The sequence below is a fragment of the Podarcis melisellensis genome (genome assembly GCF_964234715.1).
Source record: "Podarcis melisellensis genome assembly, chromosome: 2".
NCBI classification, from domain to species: domain Eukaryota; kingdom Metazoa; phylum Chordata; class Lepidosauria; order Squamata; family Lacertidae; genus Podarcis; species Podarcis melisellensis.
In genome coordinates this window covers 122,874,140-122,894,799 of record NC_138529.1, presented here as the reverse complement: position 1 = coordinate 122,894,799, position 20,660 = coordinate 122,874,140, and the positions used below count along the sequence as shown (strand labels likewise).

The 20,660-nt window shown below is 49.3% G+C and overlaps 2 protein-coding genes across 5 annotated transcripts in view; both read left to right on the top strand.

Moving 5' to 3' along the window:
* The first annotated feature begins 2,571 nt into the window (after positions 1-2,571).
* LOC309364703 (uncharacterized protein) overlaps positions 2,572-20,660 on the top strand; it is a 31,721-nt gene continuing 13,632 nt past the window's right edge. The window contains exon 1 of one of the 4 annotated variants that reach the window (XM_081902487.1): positions 2,572-2,749. In XM_081902487.1, coding sequence (XP_081758613.1) covers positions 2,578-2,749 — 172 coding nt within the window. In that variant the 5' untranslated portion in view covers positions 2,572-2,577. Of the gene's footprint in view, positions 2,750-16,839; positions 17,643-20,660 lie in introns of those variants that run through there. The other 3 variants (XM_081902489.1, XM_081902486.1, XM_081902488.1) reach the window with 3 other exon arrangements.
* On the top strand, positions 8,732-14,616 carry LOC309364544 (uncharacterized protein). Its single transcript, XM_081902100.1, has 2 exons — positions 8,732-10,691; positions 10,935-14,616. The coding sequence occupies exon 2, from the start codon at positions 11,086-11,088 to the stop codon at positions 13,087-13,089; it is 2,004 nt and encodes a 667-aa protein (XP_081758226.1). The 5' UTR covers positions 8,732-10,691; positions 10,935-11,085; the 3' UTR covers positions 13,090-14,616.

The window sequence follows — 20,660 nt, the reverse complement described above, 5'->3', positions numbered from 1 at the left end:
CTGCGCATATTCCATCAGTTTAAGTTGCCATTCTTTTTTAATCGCGACTTAGCTCATTTTCCATTTTTGGGCTAACAAAACATAGTAGTAGTAGCAGTGGCATACATAAATAGCTGTTATGTACTGACCTTGGATCCTAGAACAATAGGCAGGTAGGATCCCGGAATACAACAACCTGATTCGCCTGCAGGAGCAGCCCAATCATGCCCCAGGAGGAAGTGAATCAGCCAATCAGGCATGGCCCATTGTGTAAATAATGTATATAAAGCTTTAGGGGTTTTTTTTGGGGGGGGGAACTCATTCACTGTTTACGAGCTGCAATAAAGAACATGAAATCACTACACAACTCCAAGTATATTTCAATAGGTTTTTCCAACACCTGGGAATGTCCGTCTCTGTTGTAGTTTTTTTTGAAAAGTACATTTAAACATTTTTTTTCAATTCATTATGAATTATTTCCCAATACGCTTTTACCCTCTTACAGATCCCCCACATATGACAGAACGATCCCTCAGTCTCATTACAGCTCCAAAATGTTTCTGAGGACAATTCAAAGTGTTGGTGCTGATCTTTAAACCCTAAACGGCCTTGGCCCTGTGGACCGGAAGAAGTGTCTCCACCCGCAAGGCTGAGGTCCTCCGCCAAGGGTTTTTGCTGGTTCCCTCAAGGAGAACATCTATCTCAGGGATGTCCAACGGGTCGATTGCGATCTACTGGTAGATCCCAACGAGGTTTTGGTAGATCGTGGGTCGATCTCTGGCTCCTTTTCCTCGGCGTCCTTGAAACTGACTCCTGCCCCCCCTCGCCCCCCCTCCATTGTTGTCTGATCAGTGGAAGGGAAGAAGGAGCTTTCTCTTTGTGGCTGTTTTCATCAAAATGATATAATTGTGACTGACTTTTCCCCTTTGACCCTTGCCTTTAACCCTGACCCCCCAAAACTGAACTTTCCTCCCAAGAAAGTATTTGTATAAAAACGGGGCTTTCCTCCTCAACAACTTTGACCTGAACCCAAATAAGGGGGGTAGATCATTGCCAGATTTTAATTCTGAAAGTAGATCACAGTGTCTCGGGAGTTGGCCACCCCTGATCTATATGAAGCGGCTGGGATAAATCATTGGGGGGGGGATTGGGACTGGGTGTTCATCAGTATGTAGATACCCAGCTCTGCCTCTCCTTTAAATCGGAACCAATGAAGGTGGTGAAGGTCCTGTGTGAGTGTCCGATGGTGGTTGGGGTTGGATGGTGGCTAATGGATTGAGGTGGAATCCTGACACGACAGAAGTACTGTTTTTGGGGGACAGCGGGCAGGCTGGTGTGGAGGATTCCCTGGTCCTCAATGGGCTAACTGTGCCCCTGAAGGACCAGGTGTGCAGCCTGGGAGTCAGTCTTGACTCACAGCTGTCCATCAAGGAGTAGACGAATGGGAAAGATATTAGATAGCAAAGAAACCCAGAAACATAAGGGTCATAGGTTCAGGATATTCTGCAGAACCAGGAAGCACTCCTCAGAAGGGTCAACTGAATCAAAAGAAATGGAAGCTCCGATAGAGCGTCTGAGACAGATTGTTTGTTTTGCAATAAATCTTCTAGCTAATTATGACTTGCATGCAGTGTTATCAAGACGGCAGCCTGGGCTCCTGACATTGTCTACCAGCTCCACCTGGTATGTCGGCTGGGACCCTCTCTGCCCACTCCTTTATGTCTGTTAACCCCCCCGGGGGGTGGGGAGATTCCTCCATAATCACACCCAGCTGTTACCAACTCCATCTGGTACGCAGGCTAAGACCCTCCCTGCCCGCAGACTGTCTGTCCAGAGTGGTGCATGCTCTGGTCATCTCCCACTTGGACTACTGCAATGTGCTCTCCGTGGGGCTACCTTTGAAGGTGACCCAGAAGCTACAATTAATCCAGACTGGGGCAGCTAAACTGGAGACAAGGGGCGGCTGCCGGGACCATATAACACTGGTCCTAAAGGATCTTCACTGGCATTTCCAAGCACAATTCGAAGTGTTTGTGCTGACCTTCAAAGACCTAAACCGGAAGGAGTGTCTCCACTCCCATCATTCAGCCCGGACACTGAGTCGCCTCCGGGCGTCTGATGGTGGTTCCCTCACTGTGAGAAGCAAAGTTACAGAAGTAGATAAAGAATTACACAACTTTTAGAAGACGTCTGAAGGCAGCCCTGTATCAGGAGGTTTTAAATGTTTGATGTTTTTATGTGCACGGTAAGTTATCCAGCTACATTGGTGGCATAATAATAATAATAATAATAATAATAATAATAATAATAATAATAATTTCAACTTTACACCTGCCCCCTCCCTTGCCGAGGGCGCCCCTGTCCAAGAGCAGGCTGGGGGGTTCTGCAGCTTTGGCTGGAGGGAAGCACATCAGGGGCGGCTCCGCTCCTTTGCATGCGGAAGGAGCTGGTTTCAGCTGCCGGCAGGGAAGGAGGCGCACCCCCCCCCCAGGAAAAACTCCGGTGCCTGAAGCTTGCCCAATTTTTCCCTCCTCCGCTCCGGCCTCACTTGCTCCCACCCTCCTTCCGGGGGGGGGGGGGGCTCTTTTTCGTAGCTCTATGGGCAGACGCATTCGGAAAGGAAGCCGAAGAGCGTCGGAAATTGCCGAGCCGGAGGGGAGGGGAAAGGAGCCCCTCCCCCCGAGGGGGCGCCTCCTTGGAGACCCCCAGAGAAAGGAAATCGGAATAGCAGAGCGAGCGATGGAAGTGGAGGCACAGAGAGGACAAAGAGGTAGAGCTGTAGGGCGGGGAAGGGGGCGAAGGGCGGGGAGGGGAAGGGGGCAGAGACCCCCCCCCAACAACAACAGAGGCCACGATGCATGCAATCCGGCTGAAGATCGGGGCCCCTCCTTTCGCAGGGATTGCATTGCACGCCCCTCCCCGAGATCAGCCTTCCTGCCTTTTACTATGGGAAATGCGGCGGGGGGGGGGGCTTCCTGCAGAGGGAGCACCGACAGGGTTTGCATTGCAAGAGCTCCTTTGCAGCGCAAGGAGATGCTCAGCTGTCAAGAGATGCTCAACTCCCCTGCCCCCCCCGGGCGCCTTTGGGGCAATAAAAATGGGAGGCCCCCCCAGGGCTGGGACTTGAACCCCCTGGCAGGAATCCCTGGGGCGCCGCGATCCTAGGCTTGGTGGTTCCCCTCTGTGGGGAGAGTGGGGAGTCCATGGAAGGGTTAATGGGGGCGAGAGAGGCCTGGATGGAGGACCCCCCCCCCCGTCTCCCTCCTGGGATGGGGAGAGATTTGGCAGGGAGGCTGAGCCGGCCAGGGGGGCCTCTGGGCAAAGGGGACCCTGGGGGGGGGCGGAGGGAGGAAGGGAAGCATCCCTGGGGAGGGATCGAAGCCATCTTGGAGAAAGAGAGAGGGCCTGGGGGGCCGCCTGCCTTGACTTCTCCCTCCTGCCCAGGAATCTGCCAGGACTCCAGGGAGAGATCCCTGAGCAGGAGCCCCGATCCAGCCACCCTCTCCTCCCCTGAAGCACAGTCCTTGCCCTGCCTCAGGTCCCAGATCAGGAGCTGCAGGGGGCGCTGGGGGCTGTGAGAGCGAGTCCAACCATGGGGGAAAAGAGGAAGCCCCCTTTATCATCCCCCCCCCTTGGAGGCTTCTCTCTGGGCAACTCCAGTCTCCCCCACATGCCTGTGTTTCTGTGGAATTTAAGAGATTGAGAAGATTGCTATGTAAATGGGTGGGTTCCTGTGTTCCCCCCTTTATTTTTATTAAACCTATTAGTCTCTTTCTCTTGCCCAGGACAGCCCAAAGTGACTTACAACCTGTTGTTGTTGTTGTTGTTGTTATGTTCCCCGGTGACACTCCAAGGCCTTCTTTGTCGTGTTTCCTGTATTTTGGGGGCAGAGAGAAGGCTGTTCTCAGGGCCTGCTCCACCATAAGGGAAACTGAGGCAGCCCCCTCAAGCAGCAGATGCAGGGAGTGGCAAGGAGGCTACGGAGCGGGGTCCCATTTGGCCAGCCCTGATTTAACCCTCTATCCTCTCATCCAGTGGAAGGTGCTGTCCCATTGCCAGTGTCCTAGACACAATGCAGCCGCCTTGGGAAGTCAGTGGTGCAGGATGATTTGGGAATGTGTACAGTTGGTTGGACTTCATCAGGAAGATGTTGGAGATCACGGAGGAAGGAGGAAACGAAATACAGATATTCAGTGTTTTCAGGGGAGGGGCAAGAAGGGGAAAGTGTGTCCCCCCAGATAAGACTCCCATCCTCCCTGGCCATGGGCCATCCTTGCTTGGGCAGGTGGTACTTTGAGTCCAACCACATCTGGAGAAGTGTGCATGCACATGAAAGCTCATACCAAGAACTGACTTAGTTGGTCTTTAAGGTGCTACTGGAAGGAATTTTTTTGTTTTGACTATGGCAGACCAACACGGCTACCTATCTGTAACCACATCTGGAGGGCCAGAGGTGCCTCAACTCAGCATAGAAGGTTCCTCCAGGGCTCGGTGTTACTTGGGAGTTGGTGGAACTGGATCTTAAGGGTTCTTGAGACATTTCCAAGGGATTGTGATTGGTATCCAGACCCTAACACTATAATGCCAAGGTGTCCCCACTGAGCAGTTTATCAACCCAGCTAGCCGCTGGGGAAGACATTCTGAAGGAAATGGTTTGTCCCCAAAGTTGCTTCCTTCCTTTCTCCGCTGCTGCTGCCCACACTACAGGAATGTCTGGATGAAATCCCAGGGATGCTTGGCTCCTATTACAAAGAGATCCAGTTGATATTCTAGAAAAAAAGTGTGGCTAAGATTCCGAGTCACAATCGTGGCTGAAAAATACAGCCAGGGAATATGAAACTGATTTGAAGATTGGTTTCTTCTATTCAGGTGGACACACCGCTGGTTTCATCTTCTTTCTTTTCTTTCCCAAAATCAGTGTTATTCACCTTTAATACCTTTTTCAGTGTCACACATATTTTTATCCTGTGATCTTCAAATGAAGAGAGGTATAACAATTTAATAAATAATTCCTAGTTGTAGCAGAGCTAGAATATCCAGAAGTCCTTGGCCACCCACGGCAAAGGAGGAAGAACAGTGAGAGATGCCTGGACAGGGAATCTCCGCTAAGATAAGCCAGTGTCAGGAGGCGGGTGCGAGACATGGCGGCATATAATTATTATAAATCATAATAGGGGTGGGTGTCTCAATCTGGCCTTCCCAGCAGTCAGGCTCCAGCTGCTTTTCTTCTGCATCTCCAGCTCTCTCCATTCCATAATGCAAGGCTGAGAGATGGAGGTCCAACCCCAAGAACATTCTCCAACTGAGCACCAAGCCTTGTCACTAGACTTATATATGGGTCTCCAAAAATGGTCAGTATGGAAGTCCTTAGGCCAAAGGGACTGTGCAGGTGATTAATAAAGATCTAGAGGTCAAAGGGGACAAAATGTGGCCCAAGGGGTGGAGGATTATGTTCGATAGTTTTATTGCTTCATTGTTCGGTGCCCAGCCACACTTCCCCTGCGAGCCTCTGCAGGTCGTAAAGCAATTAGCAGTTAGCGAAGTTGCACAGCGGTCGTGTGTTGAAAGAGCAGTAAATCAGTCCCAAATGTTTCTTCTGTCCTAATATCTCTTTATTGGAACAAAATAGCATATTTACAATCTCCAATAGCCATCCATTATAAGCTGCATCTTCTCTCTCTGCTTGCAGTGTCGTAACAGAAAGCTTTCGATTTCCACTCAGTACACAGCATTCCAAGTGCTTTCGTCATGTCCTGGCTTACTTCCCTTGTTGTCTCCTCCTCTCAGGCTCAAGACACAGAAAGTTAACCCTTCACTACACCCAACACCCCCTCTTGTCTCGCGCCTGAGGGGAGAATCGACCCTTGGTCGTCCCAAACCCAGACCTTCGCAAAACTCCCCATGTCTTTGGAAGGAGAGTGGCTTCATGAACCCATCAGCTAGGTTCTTGGCAGAGGGACAGTACTTCAGCACAACTAATCCCTCCTGAACACTCTGGCACACGTTCTGAAAGCGAATGTCTAGGTGTTTAGTCCTAGCCTTGAACTGACCTGTCTCTGCCAAATGCAGGCATGGTTGATTGTCTTTGAAAACACGTATTGGCAGACAATCCATTTCGCAGAGTTCCTGCACTAAGCAAGCATAGAACTCTACTTCTCTGCATACCTCTGAAAGAGCACTGAACTCAGCCTCAGTGGATGAGAGCGCTATAAGACTTTGCTTCTTGGACCTCCATCTAACTACTGAGTTTCCAAACTTCACCACTAGGCCAGACACAGACTTGCGATCCTCAAGATTAGCCCAATCCGAGTCCACAAAACAAATCAGTTTGACTTCTCCTTGTGCTGGTAACCTAAGACAAAAGTCTTTGGTTTTCTGCAAATACCTCAGAACTCTCTTGATGCCATTCCAGGCTTGCACACTAGGGTTTGAAGCTTCCCTGCTGAGCAGATTGACAGCAAACGCTATATCAGGTCTGCTCCACTGGGACAGGTACAACAAACTCCCTAGGGCTGACTGAAACACTTCAGCATTTTCGAACGCAGCACGTTCTACTTGCTGGCTGTCCTTCACAAAACTAGTCTCCATAGGACTTCTCACTCCTGCACAATCACTCATCCTGAACTTCTGAAGCAATTGCTCAATTTTGCCTTTCTGGCTGAGCAAGAAGCTTCCATCCTGTGCACGCTCAACATTGACACCTAGATAGATTTTGACAGCACCAAGCTGCTTAAGCTTGAACCGTTTACCTATCTCTTTGGCAAACTTCTCTGCCTGTTCATCTGTCTCTGAGAAGTATAACAAATCATCAACCCAAATCTGCAAATACTCTTGTGTTGCAGCTGATCCTCTCAAATAAAAGCAAATATCAGCAACACTTCTTCTGAAACCTAGCTCTTCTAAGGCTTCATTCAAGCACATGTTCCAGTTTCTAGCAGATTGACGTACTCCATAGATGGATTTGTGCAATCTCCACACAACATCCTGCCTCAAGTTCTCAAACCCCGGAGGAGGAATCATGTACAGCTCCTCCTGGAGATCTGAGTTAAGGTAGGCAACAGCCACATCAAAGTGGTTTACCTTCCAGCCTCTCTGTGCTGCACAAGCTAAAAGTGTTCGCAGAGTCTCCGCTCGTGACGTTGGCGAATACACCTCCGTGAAGTGTATTCCCTTTCTCTGAGTGAATCCTCGAGCAACTAATCTAGCTTTATACTGTGGCTCTCCAGTGTCAGTGGGTTTCGAGTGGTAAACCCACCTGCAACTCACAGCCTGCTTGCCTGGTGGCAACTCTGTGAGTGAGAACACACCTAGATCTTTCATGGACTTCATCTCTTTGTCCATTGCCCTGTGCCACTTACCTGCTTCTTCCTCAGGTAAACTCTGAATATCCTCGAAGGATTCAGGTGCACATCTGACAGAACCTACTCAGACGCTTGACGTGTTGTACTGATCAGGAGGCCTCCTTGTCCTCGCTGATCTCCTTAGTGTGGCTCCTGGTGTCACTGCTGCCTCACGGTGTTCAGCTAAATCATCCTCAACTTCAGTGTCTTCCCCCTCTGACCTGCTGTGCCTCTTGGGCCTTACAGCTGGTCCAGCAGGTGAAGAAGGCTCACTCTTTGGCTCAGACTTGACACTTGCCTGAGGAGGTGTTCTGGGTTCCCCCCTCTGAGGGATCCTGAGCTGTCCCTGCCTTGGACTCTGTCCCTGTGGTGGATCCTGTTGCTCTGGACCGTGGTCCCCAGCAACAAGTTCCTCTTCCTCCTCAACGTCTGAGTCATAGAACGGCTGTGGAATCACGTCTGGATTAGCATGTAGACGTCTCCAACCGGCTTGTTCACAGAACTCAGCGCTATTGCTGATAACCAACTTTGACTGGTTTCCACTTGGGTACACAAACCGCCAGGCCTTTGAGCCAGGCTCATACCCTACAAAAATCATTCTTTTAGATCTTGGCTCACCTTTCTTGCATAGAGCCTTTGGAATAAGCACCCAGGCCTCACAACCAAACACACGTAGGTAGTGTACCTTAGGCTTCTTTCCATGCAGCAAGAAATAAGGTGTATTTCCTACACTAGAGTTGTACACTCTATTCTGCGTATGAACCACAAATCTCCAGGCTTCAGACCAATATTTCTGGGGTAGCCCTGCATCCCACAGGATCGCAGACACAGCTTCCTCCACTGTCCTGTTCTTTCTCTCTGCCAGCCCATTCTGTTGTGGAGAGTAAGGAGCGGACAGTCTGTGGCTAATCCCCTTCGCCCTGAAGAAATCCTGTAAAACAGAACCAGTGAATTCAGAACCTCTCTCACTTTGAAAGCCACAAACTTTAGTGGAAAAGGTTACCTCAACTGCGGTGATCCAATCCCTGATCATTTTAGCTGCCTCCTCTTTCTTTCTCAGAGAAAAGGTCCAAGCAGACCTCAAAAAATCATCAACCAGAAGCAGAGAGTACTTTGATCCCCCCAGTGACTCAACTGACATGGGTCCACACAAATCTGCATGAATTAACTCAAAGGGTTGTGTGGTTTGTCTCTCTGACTTTGGATAGGAGCATGTCACAATTTTCGCCTGTTTACATGCATTGCAATCTAAAAATTTGTCACAAGTATTAAATTTGCACCCTTGTGTCAGTTCTGGTGCTTTCTTAAGATATCCCCAATTCAGATGGGCGAAGCGTCGGTGCCAAATATGGGAACAACCATGGTGGGGTGCTATATTCACACATTGCCCTTTCGCATCTTCGGTGTTACAACAAACAAATTGCCTTTAGACTGCACTGTGTACACGTGTTTCCCATCCTTGGAAAACTCACATTTGGTACCTGCAAAAGACACATGAAAACCATCAGCAAGTAAATCATGCACACTTAACAAACAGTTAGTTAAACTGGGCACCGCATAAACTTTGACTTCATGCTTAAGAAAGGGACAGAAGAAAAAGCCTGTCTCTGTTAGTCTTCTACTTCAATCCGCGATCGTCACAAATCTTTGAGTTTTTACTGTCCTGCAATTTCTTAAAAGACCACTAGATGGCACTAGCGTGTTTGTCGCTCCACTGTCGATGATGACAGTAAGAAAGTCTTGTTGTTGACATTCCTGGGTCGCCAAGGCAACAATCTCCTCGCTACCCCCCTCCTTGGGGCCTCTGCAGATGTCCTCCCTGGTTGCCACGACAACAGACCCCCCCCCCGGCAGGAAGACTTGCCCATGACCTTCACAGCTTCCGTAGATGCAACTCTCTCAGTTGCCTTGGAGACCGGACTGCTCCCGGCGTTCTCACACAAATCCACAGCTCTTATCTCTACTTGCTGCAGGTGGCCGGCCTTGAAGCCTCCAGTAGCATTCAGCTTCGCACGGCTTGACTTCAGCCCTTGGCATAAACAACTCTTGGCAGCTTTTGGAGAAAGAGGCGTCTCTGAGCTTTCACTGCTCACTGCCCCCCCACTACTCACGGGGCCCCCAGAACGTTTTCCTGCACCCCCTCTGGTGGGTAAAGGGCTCCCAACACTTGGCCTCTCTCCAGGCTCCTCACACAGACACGTTGCAGCATCCATACAGCTCCCAGGCTCAGCAAAAGCCCCTGCAGCATTACCAGCAACAGCAACAGTCCCTTCGCCCCCCTGTGGGGGCTCCCAGCTCCTCCCAGCTGTGTGTCGGCTCTCAAGAATGTGGCCGGCACCATCTTGCCCCTCCATTTCGGATGCAGCCACGTCTCGGCCCTTGCTTCCCACCCCAGCTCCACAAGCCTTTCGGAGTGCTTGCCAAGCGGCCTCTGGCTTTCTTGCACCCAGGACAACTGGCACTAGATGAGCATCCACATTTTCTGCCAAAAAAGCAAGCACATGCTTCTCCAAGTCACTTTGCTCTGCAGCCTTTTCAGCCTCTGCTTTCCCAGCTGCATACTGTGGGGGCTGGACTACATCCCAGAGCTGCTCCCCCACCAGCAAGAGTTCCATTTGAAAACTCCACTGTAGCCAATTTTGGCTATTAAGTTTCTGACATGGCAGTTTAAACTCAAAGCTATGTCCCTGGGGCTGTGCCATGCCTCCCTTCTCCCTTCTGTGGCGTTTGCAGTACTCGCTCATTTCTGTCAACTGGGTGTTCCGGAAAGACCTGTCATCGCAGCTCCCTTGCTCCGTCAGCCTCCTCCGGTCTGCCCTTTGAAGTCTTGGCAGTCGATCAAACTGATGTTCAGCAAATAAAGCTTCAAAGCACTTCCTCACACGCTTCGCGTTGACCAGCCATAACCTCTTGGATAGTTTTATTGCTTTATTGTTTGGCGTCCAGCACGCTTCCCCCTGCGAGCCTCTGCAGGTCGTAAAGCAATTAGCAAAGTTGCACAGCGGTTGTGTGTCGAAAGAGCAGTAAATCAGTCCCAAACGTTTCTTCTGTCCTAATATCTCTTTATTGGAACAAAATAGCGTATTTACAATCTCCAATAGCCATCCATGTTAAGCTTCATCTTCTCTCTCTGCTTGCAGCGTCGTAACAGAATGTTTTCGATTTCCACTCAATACACAGCATTCCAAGCTGCTTTCGTCACGTCCTGGCTTACTTCTCTTGTTGTCTCCTCCTCTCAGGCTCGAGGCACAGAAGGTTAACCCTTCACTACACCCAACAGATTATTGTGCAGAGGATGAAGAACTTCATGGTGAACATAGGACCCTGATGAATATTGGCCAGGTTCATGGACATAGAGCAGCTCCCTTTCCTGTGAGAAACCACTTTATGTAAAAAGTAAATCCCAAAAGTCTACCGCATTCTGAGATAATGCTGCTTCATTAACTATAATTAAGGGTTATGAAATATTGATGATGCATTACTATTATTTGACATTATTTCATTTGCATTTCCTAAAAATTTGGAACATATGGAGGACAGGAGAGAATGTACAAGATGTTAAAATAAGTGGAGGTTGTAATTCATGTGTGTAATATTCCTTTGTTCTCTTCCCAGAAAATAAATAGGATTTTCTCCCCCACCCCCCGTTTAAGAAGAAAATGGAGAAGGCAGTCAGAATTCTGGTGGGCGATGTCCAATAGGATTAACAAAGAAACCATTTAAATGTATGGAGTGTGAAAAGAGAGAGGAGAAATAATTTGAAAGTATGGAGTGTGGGAAGAGCTTCAGTAGCAGTGGAACACTAAGAAAACATCAACGGACTCACACAGGGGAGAAACCATTTAAATGCATGGAGTGTGGAAAGGGCTTCACTTCTAATCAAGTACTTAGAAGTCATCAACGGACTCACACGGGGGAGAAACCATTTAAATGTATGGAGTGCGGGAAGAGTTTTACTGAAAATGGAACACTAAGAAGACATCAATGGACTCACACTGGAGAGAAACCATTTAAATGCATGGAGTGTGGAAAGAGCTTCATTGATAGAGGAGCACTTCGAATCCATCATCGAATTCACACAGGGGAAAAACCATTTAAATGTGAGGAGTGTGGGAAGAGCTTCACTTATAAGGGAGCACTAAGAAAACATAAACGGACTCACACAGGGGGAAAACCTTTTAAATGTATGGAGTGCGGAAAAAGCTTCACTGATAATCGAGTACTCAGAAGTCATCAACGGACTCACGTGGGGGGGAAACCATTTAAATGTATGGAGTGTGGAAAGGGCTTCACTTCTAATCAAGTACTTAGAAGTCATCAACGGACTCACAAGGGGGAGAAACCATTTAAATGTATGGAGTGCGGAAGGAGCTACATTGACAGTGGAACACTAAGAAAACATCAACGGACTCACACGGGTGAGAAACCATTTAAATGTATGGAGTGCGGAAAGAGCTTCACTTATAGTGGAACGCTAAGAAGACATCAATGGGTTCACAAGGAGGAGAAACCATTTAAATGCATGGAGTGTGGGAAGAGCTTCACTGAGAGTGGAAAACTTAGAATTCATCAATGGATTCACACTGGGGAGAAACCATTTAAATGCATGGAATGTGGAAAGAGCTTCACTGGAAGTGGAAAACTTATAATTCATCAACGCACTCACACTGGGGAGAAACCATTTAAATGCATGGAGTGTGGAAAGAACTTCATTGATATTGGAAACCTTAGAATTCATCAACGCACTCACACGGGGGAGAAACCATTTAAATGCATGGAATGTGGAAAGAGCTTCAGTGACAGTGCAAAATTTAGAAGACATCAACGGACTCACACGGGGGAGAAACCATTTAAATGCATGGAGTGTGGAAAGAACTTCATTGATAGTGGAACATTAAGAAAACATCAACGGACACACATGGGGGAGAAACCATTTAAATGCATGGAATGTGGAAAAAGTTTCAGTGACAATGGAAAACTTAGAATTCATCAGCGGATACACACAGGGGAGAAACCATTTAAATGCATGGAATGTGGAAAGCGCTTCCGTCACAATGGAACCCTTAGAATTCATCAACGGACTCACACGGGGGAGAAACCATTTAAATGCATGGACTGTGGTAAGAGCTTCATTAACAGTGGAACACTAAGAAAACATCAACAGACCCATACAGGGGAGAAACCATTTAACTGCATGGAGTGTGGGAAGAGCTTCACTGATAGCGGAACACTTAGAATTCATCAACGGACTCATACAGGTGAAAAACCATTTCACTGTATGGAGTGTGGAAAGAGCTTCACTGATAGTGGAACACTTAGAATTCATCAAAGGACTCATACAGGTGAGAAACCATTTCAATGCATGGAGTGTGGAAAGAGCTTCAGTCGGAGTGGACTCCTTACAAACCATCATCATATTCATACGGGAGAGAAACCATTTAAATGCATGGAGTGTGGAAAGAGCTTCAGTCGGAGTGGCCACCTTACAAACCATCATCTTATTCACACGGGGGAGAAACCATTTAAATGCATGGAGTGTGGGAAGAGCTTCACTGAGAGTGGACACCTTAGAAACCATCATCTGATTCACACGGGGGAGAAACCATTTAAATGTATGGAGTGTGGAAAGAGCTTTAGTCAGAGTGGACACCTTAGATACCATCAATGGACTCACAGAACGGAGAAACCATTTCAATGCTTGGAGTGTGGAAGGAGCTTCAGTACAAGTGGAGTTCTTACAAAACATCAACAAACTCATACAGGGGAGTAACAATATAAGTCCCATGGAAGTGGACAGAGGTTCCATTGTAGTGGAAGTATTATAAACAATCAAAAGACTCTGAGGGGTAAGAGCTCTAAGAGCGGTAACACCTACATGCCATGAATTAACTCAAAGAAGAGAAATGGTTTATAGAGTGTAGAATCTGGTTCTCTCCAAGTCAGCACTTTCTTTCACATCAGTAACAAGAAATCAATCTGAACTGCATGCAGCGTATGTGAGCTGCTGTTGTTTGTAACGTGGTCTAGACGTTTATTTAAAGTAATGAAGGTAAAATTTCACAATAGTAAGCATAATATAATATTTAATGTGAATCTGTAGTGTTGCTTCTAAATGAGGATGGACTGAGAGTGAGCTGGTTTTGGCGTTTGGTGGAGGGAGTTGGAAATCTTTGTATCTGGGAATGGAGAGTTGCTCAAAGTGGAGCTGAGACTGGTGGTGTTGCTTTGGAAGGAGAGTTAGATTAATATTATAGGAACAGCAGCATAAGTCCCATTGTTCTAGTTGCAATAGTGGAACCATGAAGACACAGAAAGATTGAAAGCACCTACTTATATGCCGAAGGTAATCTTGAAACCCTGATCTATTCTTTTGATTTATAGATGCATTATGTCAGATATAATGTGTGTAGATATATTTGGTGGTAGGAGAAATAAAAGGGGCATTCCCTGGCATAACCAGGAAAGGCTCTGTTCCCAGCTGCACGTCTTGCATGAGGAGGGAAGGGGGCACAGGGAAGAAGGGGCCGTACCAGAGCATCTCAGAGCAATGTTCGGAGGGGGGCATATGGTGATGCAAGTGTGTGTAGAATGCTATCCCCAAAATGACGCAGACGAGAAACAATATGGATGAGTATAATGTGGAAGGAGGTTCAGGTAGGTCCCAAACCCAGAGTGCTAAGCGTCAGCTTCCTCCAATTCCACCAGCTGCCCCAAGGCACGATCCCTCTCTGGGCCCTGAGGGTGGAAAGCCTCCTTGCACTTTTGCAACTGGACATGATCCGAGGGAGTCCTCCTGCCAGCAGAGCACAATGCATACTATTGATGTAATTATCTTATTGTTGCTGTTGCCATCATGGACTGGCTGGATGCAGAGAGGGGGGGGAGACCCTTCTTTTCGCTCTCCTAAATCTTCCACCAATCCTGCTTCATTGGATTCCATGAGTTCTATTTTTATTGGGGGGGGGGCTTTTCTCTATCCTCTTTCTCCATTCTATCTGACATGTCCTTCCTTCCTCGTCTTCTCTCCAAACTGAAAGGTCCCAGATACTGAAGTGTGCACAGTACTCCAAATTTGTTCACACCATAGATCTCCATAAATAATTTCCATTCATACTTAAGGAGCAGCCATGAGATTGGTACGTGTCTGTTTACATTCCAGCACAGTATGCTGGGAACTTCCGTTGTGTGTATAGCTTTTGCTTTTCTCTGTCTCTCTGAGAATACAAAGAGAGAGACAGAATGTTTCTTTGTCCTGATTTATGATTAATAAATCTGTAGTTGTAGTATGCTTCCACAAGCCTCACGCCTATTCTGTGTCCGCAGTTCACTCTGCTGATATAGTGTGCCGTGGCTTCGAAGCCTGGGTCGCTGATTTACATCGGAGCAGAGGCTGATGGGTCTTCGCAGCGGGACGGCTGGAAGGAGATGACCCACCTGGGGCTAGCCAGCTGGCCATGCAACAAGATCTGCACTACAACCATTAGGAGAGTTGCAGGTGTATTTTCAATCGGTTCCCTAAACATCCCCAGCGTGAGATTTGCAGTTTCCTGAGCCAGTGCACACAGGGTCAACAATTTCCCAGAGTTACCTAACATGACCCCAAGGTCTCACTCCTGGTCCCTCACCTCCTCCTCATCAGCCCAACGTGCATCTGTTTAATCTTGTTGACCATGAACTGGAACCCTGCCAGAACCAATGGATGGTGCCAGCTTGGTTCTATGACAAAGGAACATGTAAAATGTCAAACATTAAGAACTTCCCTGAAGGCCTTCAGAGGTCTTCTAAAAGTTACTTTCTCTCTTTGACATCTGATGATGATGATAATAATTATTAATAAATTATTATGGAGGCGTGTGTTCCACAGGGAGGGCGGCACTACCAAGAAGGCCCTCTGCCTGGTTCCCTGTAATTATGAGGGCACTGCCAGAAGACCCTCGGAAGTGGACCTCGGTGTCCGGGCTAAATGATGGGGGGATTTTCTTTTCCTTGTGTTAGATGGATGTTGAAACAAGGTGTGATTGACTAGGCCATGTCTAGATCACAGATTTCTACCCAAGAGCCACAATTGCTTTGCATTCACAAACACTATGTGAAATATCACTAGTAAACAGAATAATTTAAACAAGGAAACCAACAACAGTATTAAAATTGCAGGGAGAGAGAAAAAAACTGGATTTAAAATGACCCAACCACAAGATGAAAAGTCTCCATACTAAATGAGGGAAGGGGGAAGCATGGGGGGGGGCTTTTGAAGTCTCCCTGCTGGCAAGGGAATTCCAGAGCAAGGACGCCTCTGTCTGTCTGGAATCCCTCACTGCCTCATCTCCAGCAGGAAGGGAGGATTTCTAGACTGGGACCCTTCACTGTTAGGGGGAGGTGCTGGGGCCTGGGCAGCTGGATGGATGGACATCAGCCTGCAGAAATGCACACACACCCTTCCTTTCACAGGACTGTTGTGGTGTTGCATGTGTGTGACAAGGCAACACTCAAGAACAGTTCCCACCAACCAACATTACATCATTCCTCCACTGCCCACAAGAAGGCAATCTTTCGTCTACACATGGTAGAATCCTAGAATTGCAGAGTTGGAAGGGACCACGAGGGTCATCTAGCCCAGCCCCCTGCAATGCAGGAATATTTTGCCCAAAGTGGGGCTCAAAGCCCCGACCCATAGATTCAGAGTCTCATGCTCTACTGACTGAGCTCTAAAAGGGAGAGTTTCAGTTCAAGCAGAGACCAGAATAATTAGGGTTGCCATATTTCAAAAAGTAAAAACCAGGACAACTCCAAAATTGTAGAACTTTTTCTTTTTTAGACAAGGCCCCAAATAAACGCCAAAAAGGCCCATGATTTTTCGACTGACTTGTCTTAAATTCAGAACAAAGTGCCTTCTTTTGGAAATTCCGCCTTTGAAAACTTTTGCTAGTCTTTCTTTTGAATGGGGGGGGGGCGGTTTCAATCTGGCCAGTCCCCACGCAAAAGAATAAATGGAAACGTATCAAAAAGGGCAGCATTTGGAAAGCACCCTGGTTGCAAACCACTCCGGGTCCTTTGGCCTCCTGCCAGCAGAACTGCCTGAACTGCAGTGTATCAATAAGGCTTTTGGCTGTGAATTTGTACCTACAGCTAAAATGAGAAGAGGAGGTTCTTTATGCAGGCCCCAAACTAGACCCCAAGCAGCTATTTAAGGACAGTGAGGGAAGAATTACACACAGCAAATGGGAAGAAATCAGACTTTTACATACTGTATGGGCTGCAGGCAGTGGTGAGGATTTTTTTATTCAGCCTTCTTTCTAAAGAAGCAGAGAGAAGCTCCAAAAGCAAGATATATGAGCAGAAATCAGGGCGAATGAGAAGAAATCCACTAATAAAGCGGGGAGCCCGGGGAATCTGCCTCCTTGGCGCCTGAAACTGAGGCGAGGCTCAGATTTCGAAGGGCGGGAAGTTGGGAAAAGGCGGGAAAAGTCGTTGCCCTCGGAGTCGCTGAGGGAAAGAAGCAGTGGGGGGAGGGGAGGGGCGCCTCCTCTCTTGTCCCTCAGAGACACAACGGAGACCCTCTTGTGAGGGGAGCAGAAAGGGGTTTCTCTCTCCCCCCCTCACAACCCCATTGCATTCCTCTCATGGCGGAAGGGGACCCCACCCTCTCCCTGCCTGGCGAGGGGGCAGCCGGGCCAAGGGGGTCTCTGGGCGCAGGAGAGCCTGTGGGGAGGAGGGGGGAGAGGAAAGGAAGCGCCCCTTCTCTCTCAGCAGGCAGCCCCATGTCTCTTCCCACCCCCAGAGGCTGGGTCCATCTCTGGGCTTCACAGAGGACCTTGCGAGGCAAATCTGGGCGGGGGGGGGGAGGGACCCCCCCTGGCTTCCCTGGGTCCGCCCCTCCCCCACTCTCCTGACCCACAGGGGGAGGGGCAGCCCTTCCCTACTTCTCATTCATCCTCTTCCCTCCCAGCCTCCCTGTTTGCAGATTTAAAATCACGTCCTTCTCTCCCCGCAAACCCAGGTCACCCCCAAATATGATGCCCCCCCCAGCCATCTCGATCCCCTGCTGTGGGGAGGAGGAAGGAGGGGGGCCATGTCCCCATGGAACCCCCAGAGGTAGCGCGGTCCCGTCCGCTTCCCACCCCAACACAGGGAGGGGCTGCTCTGTAGATGTAGCTCTAGGGGCAAGCGAATCCCAAAAGGAACCGGAAGTGTCGCTGCGAAATGCGCCGGAAGTTTCCAGGAAAGGGGAGGAGGGGCGTCAGTGGAGAACCCTCCCCCCAGCCCTTTCTATTGCAGACAAGGAAAGCGGACTAATCTGGAGCCAGGGAGGCGGAGGACCAAGAGGTAAAGAGGGAGAGAAGGGGGGGGGAAATAGGGGGGAGGAGGACGAAGATACCCCCCCCAGAAAAGCGCCCTCCCTGGGGCCCGTCGACAGGGGCCCCGATCCAGGCGGGAAGGGGGGACCCAACACCTGCAGGGATCTACACCTTGCAAGATCTCCTGGGCAGCAGCAGCACCGCCAGACTCCCCTTTCTCTTTCCTGGGGGGCCGAGAGATGCTCAGCTGCCCTGCCCGAACCCCTGGACGCCTTGGCGGGAAGGGGAAGGAGGACCCCAAGCAGGGGTGGGGGTGGGGCTGTGGCCCCCCATTCTCCCTGGGGTCGTGGGGCGCCTGGCTGGGGAAAGGGAGAGAGGGAGTCCATGGAAGGGTTAATGGGAGGGGGAGGAGCCTCGACAGAGACCCCTCCCCTTCCATCACATCTTATTCCCCAGTCTCCCTGCTGGAAGTCCCAGATCATCATTGCCATACAGGATTGTCCTGAATACCACCATTTGCTAGCCAAGCCCAAACCCAAAAGTCCCACTGAGATGATGATTGATAATATTGTCATTTATCCATTTTAGACCCCTAAGTAGTAGCAATTGCAAGGACATTGTGCTGCTCTCCTCTGTACAGTTCCATCCCTATTTCAGACCTTGTGGCTGATTTAAATGTTTAGCTGCTGATAACATGGCAACGTTTAGCAGGTGATATTGGAGGTTTAGCTGGTAATAAACCACAAGTGATATTGTGAGTTTTGGTAATGATAACATTACGATCTTTATCTGCGAATAGCCCTGCAATATTTAGCAGGTGATATTGTGAGGTTTAGCTGCTACTAACATTACAGCGTTTAGCTGGTAAGTTATTGCAATGTTGAAAAGCAGGTGTCGCCTAGCCCTTGCACACACTCTGATTCATAATATATTGCCAGCTCAGTATTAGGAAACAGTTATCACGATGTAAACTTCAAGGCAGTCTTGGGCAATATACCAATAAATATATCACCCAGCTCTAATCATGACCTATATTTTTGACCCAGTGTACCATTGCTGATTTTACCAGTTTGTCCCCAGGAATCCCTGGGGTCATGGGGCACCTGGCTGGGTCCCTTTTGGGTGGGGAAACGGAGAGAGGGAGTCCATGGAAGGGTTAAAGGAAGGGGAGGAGCCTCGACAGAGACCCCTCCCCTTCCAGCACCCCTGACCCCCCTTCTCCCCCCTTCCCTGATCACACTACCAGGTTATCTGTATTCACTAGGACTCATCTCCCTACTTTGGATTGTCCTGAATTCCACCATTTGGTAGCCTAGCCCAAACCCAAAAGTCCTGCTAGGATGCATCTTGGCTTCCCTGCTGATGAAACTGAATGTGTGATGATTGATAATATTTTCATTTATCCGTTTCAGACCCCTAAGTCAGGGGTCGGCAACCCGCGGCTCCGGAGCCGCATGCGGCTCTTTTACACCTTTGCCACGGCTCCGCAGATCCTCAGGGACCCTGAGCAGAAAAGCAGAAGCGCCAGAAAGAGGAGGGGGATGGAGCTGGGCAGCCGAGCCGGGCAAAGCAAGGCGGTGGCAGCGGAGCTCAAGAGGTGGCGGCTGCTGGGATGGAGGAGGAGGCAGCGGCGGCCGCAGAAGGGCTGCTGCTGCTTCTGCCGCCGGAGGGAAGTTCTGCCAGGCGGCTTCATGGCTCATAGCTTCCCCCGGGGTAGGACGGGCGGCGAGGGGGATGCCTCGTCTGGAGGATGATGAGGAAGCGGCCAATCAGCTCACGGCGGCGCCTCTTCCCTCATGGTGCAGGGAGCGAGGAGGAAGAGGAGGAGGGCGCTGGCAGCAAGGTGTGCTCGGGCGCAGCGACGGTTCTCTCCTCAGGTGGACGCAGCTGCCACTGCCACCGCCGGCACCTGCCACACACAGGCGCGCTTGCTTTCGCCGTCGCGGCAGCCCGCCCGCCCTTAGGCCCCGCGCGACATCGAGAGCCACCCACCCAGGCCACGCTCTTCTCAGCCCCGCGTGCGAGGCACCTGAGGCGAGGGAGAGAGAGAGAGAGCGCTTGAGGGAAATGGCGGGGCGGGGTTTTTGTGTGTGTTTGTGTGAGGGGTGGCGGTGGTGCTTCTGGATCGTTTTCCATGCCTTGCTTCTGAGTGGCCGCCGAGTTGAGGGAGAGCACCTGAGGTGAACCACAAAATGGGCCCGCCCTCCCTGTCAGGGACGAAGGGGTGAATTACTCAGTGACGAGGAGGAGCCAGCAGGAGAGGCGGGGGAGCACGAGAGCAATTGCAGAGGGAGGGGGGGCTGTTAGGCACCAAAATCCTGCCTGCGGGATTCCCCCCGTTCTCTCGTGCCTATGCAATTCCTGCCCTTCTCCCTTCCCCCTCGAGATTTGCTGCAGAGACAAGCAAATGAAGAAGAAAGGGAAGAGTATTAGCTGACATGTCCCCAGATCCCATGGAAAGCACCACAGATTCCTTTGCTTACCGGCTCTTTTTATTTTAAGTTGGCTTCAAACCTGTAATTGTGTAGGTGTGTGTGTGTGTATACATATACACACATAAATATTCATATCTCTTCCCTTTCACCTTCCTTTCACCCAGTTTCTCTGGCACTGGTTTATAAATGCTGCTCTAGAAATGATGAGAAAGTTGCACCAGCAGAAGGAATGGATATGTGCTGTTGGTAAAAAGAGAGGGAGTTGAACTGCAGGGAGGGACAAACACTTTTCTCTGTATTAATTTGTATAATGCCCTCTATGCACATGGTGTTTTGCGAAAAAAGGAATATGAGAGGTACAATACCCCTCTTTGCTATCTGAAATAGACTTAGGGAAAAGAGAGAGAATGGGGGAAGGGGAAGAATGTGTGGTTATTTACATTTGGCTTGTTTTGCGGCTCCCAGTTTTTTGTTTTTCCCCCGGAAACGGGTCCAAGTGGCTCTTTTTGTCTTAAAGGTTGCAGACCCCTGCCCTAAGTAGTAGCAGCTGCCAGGACATTGTCCTGTTCGCCTCTGTATAGTTTCAGCCTTATTTCAGACATTGTGGTAGA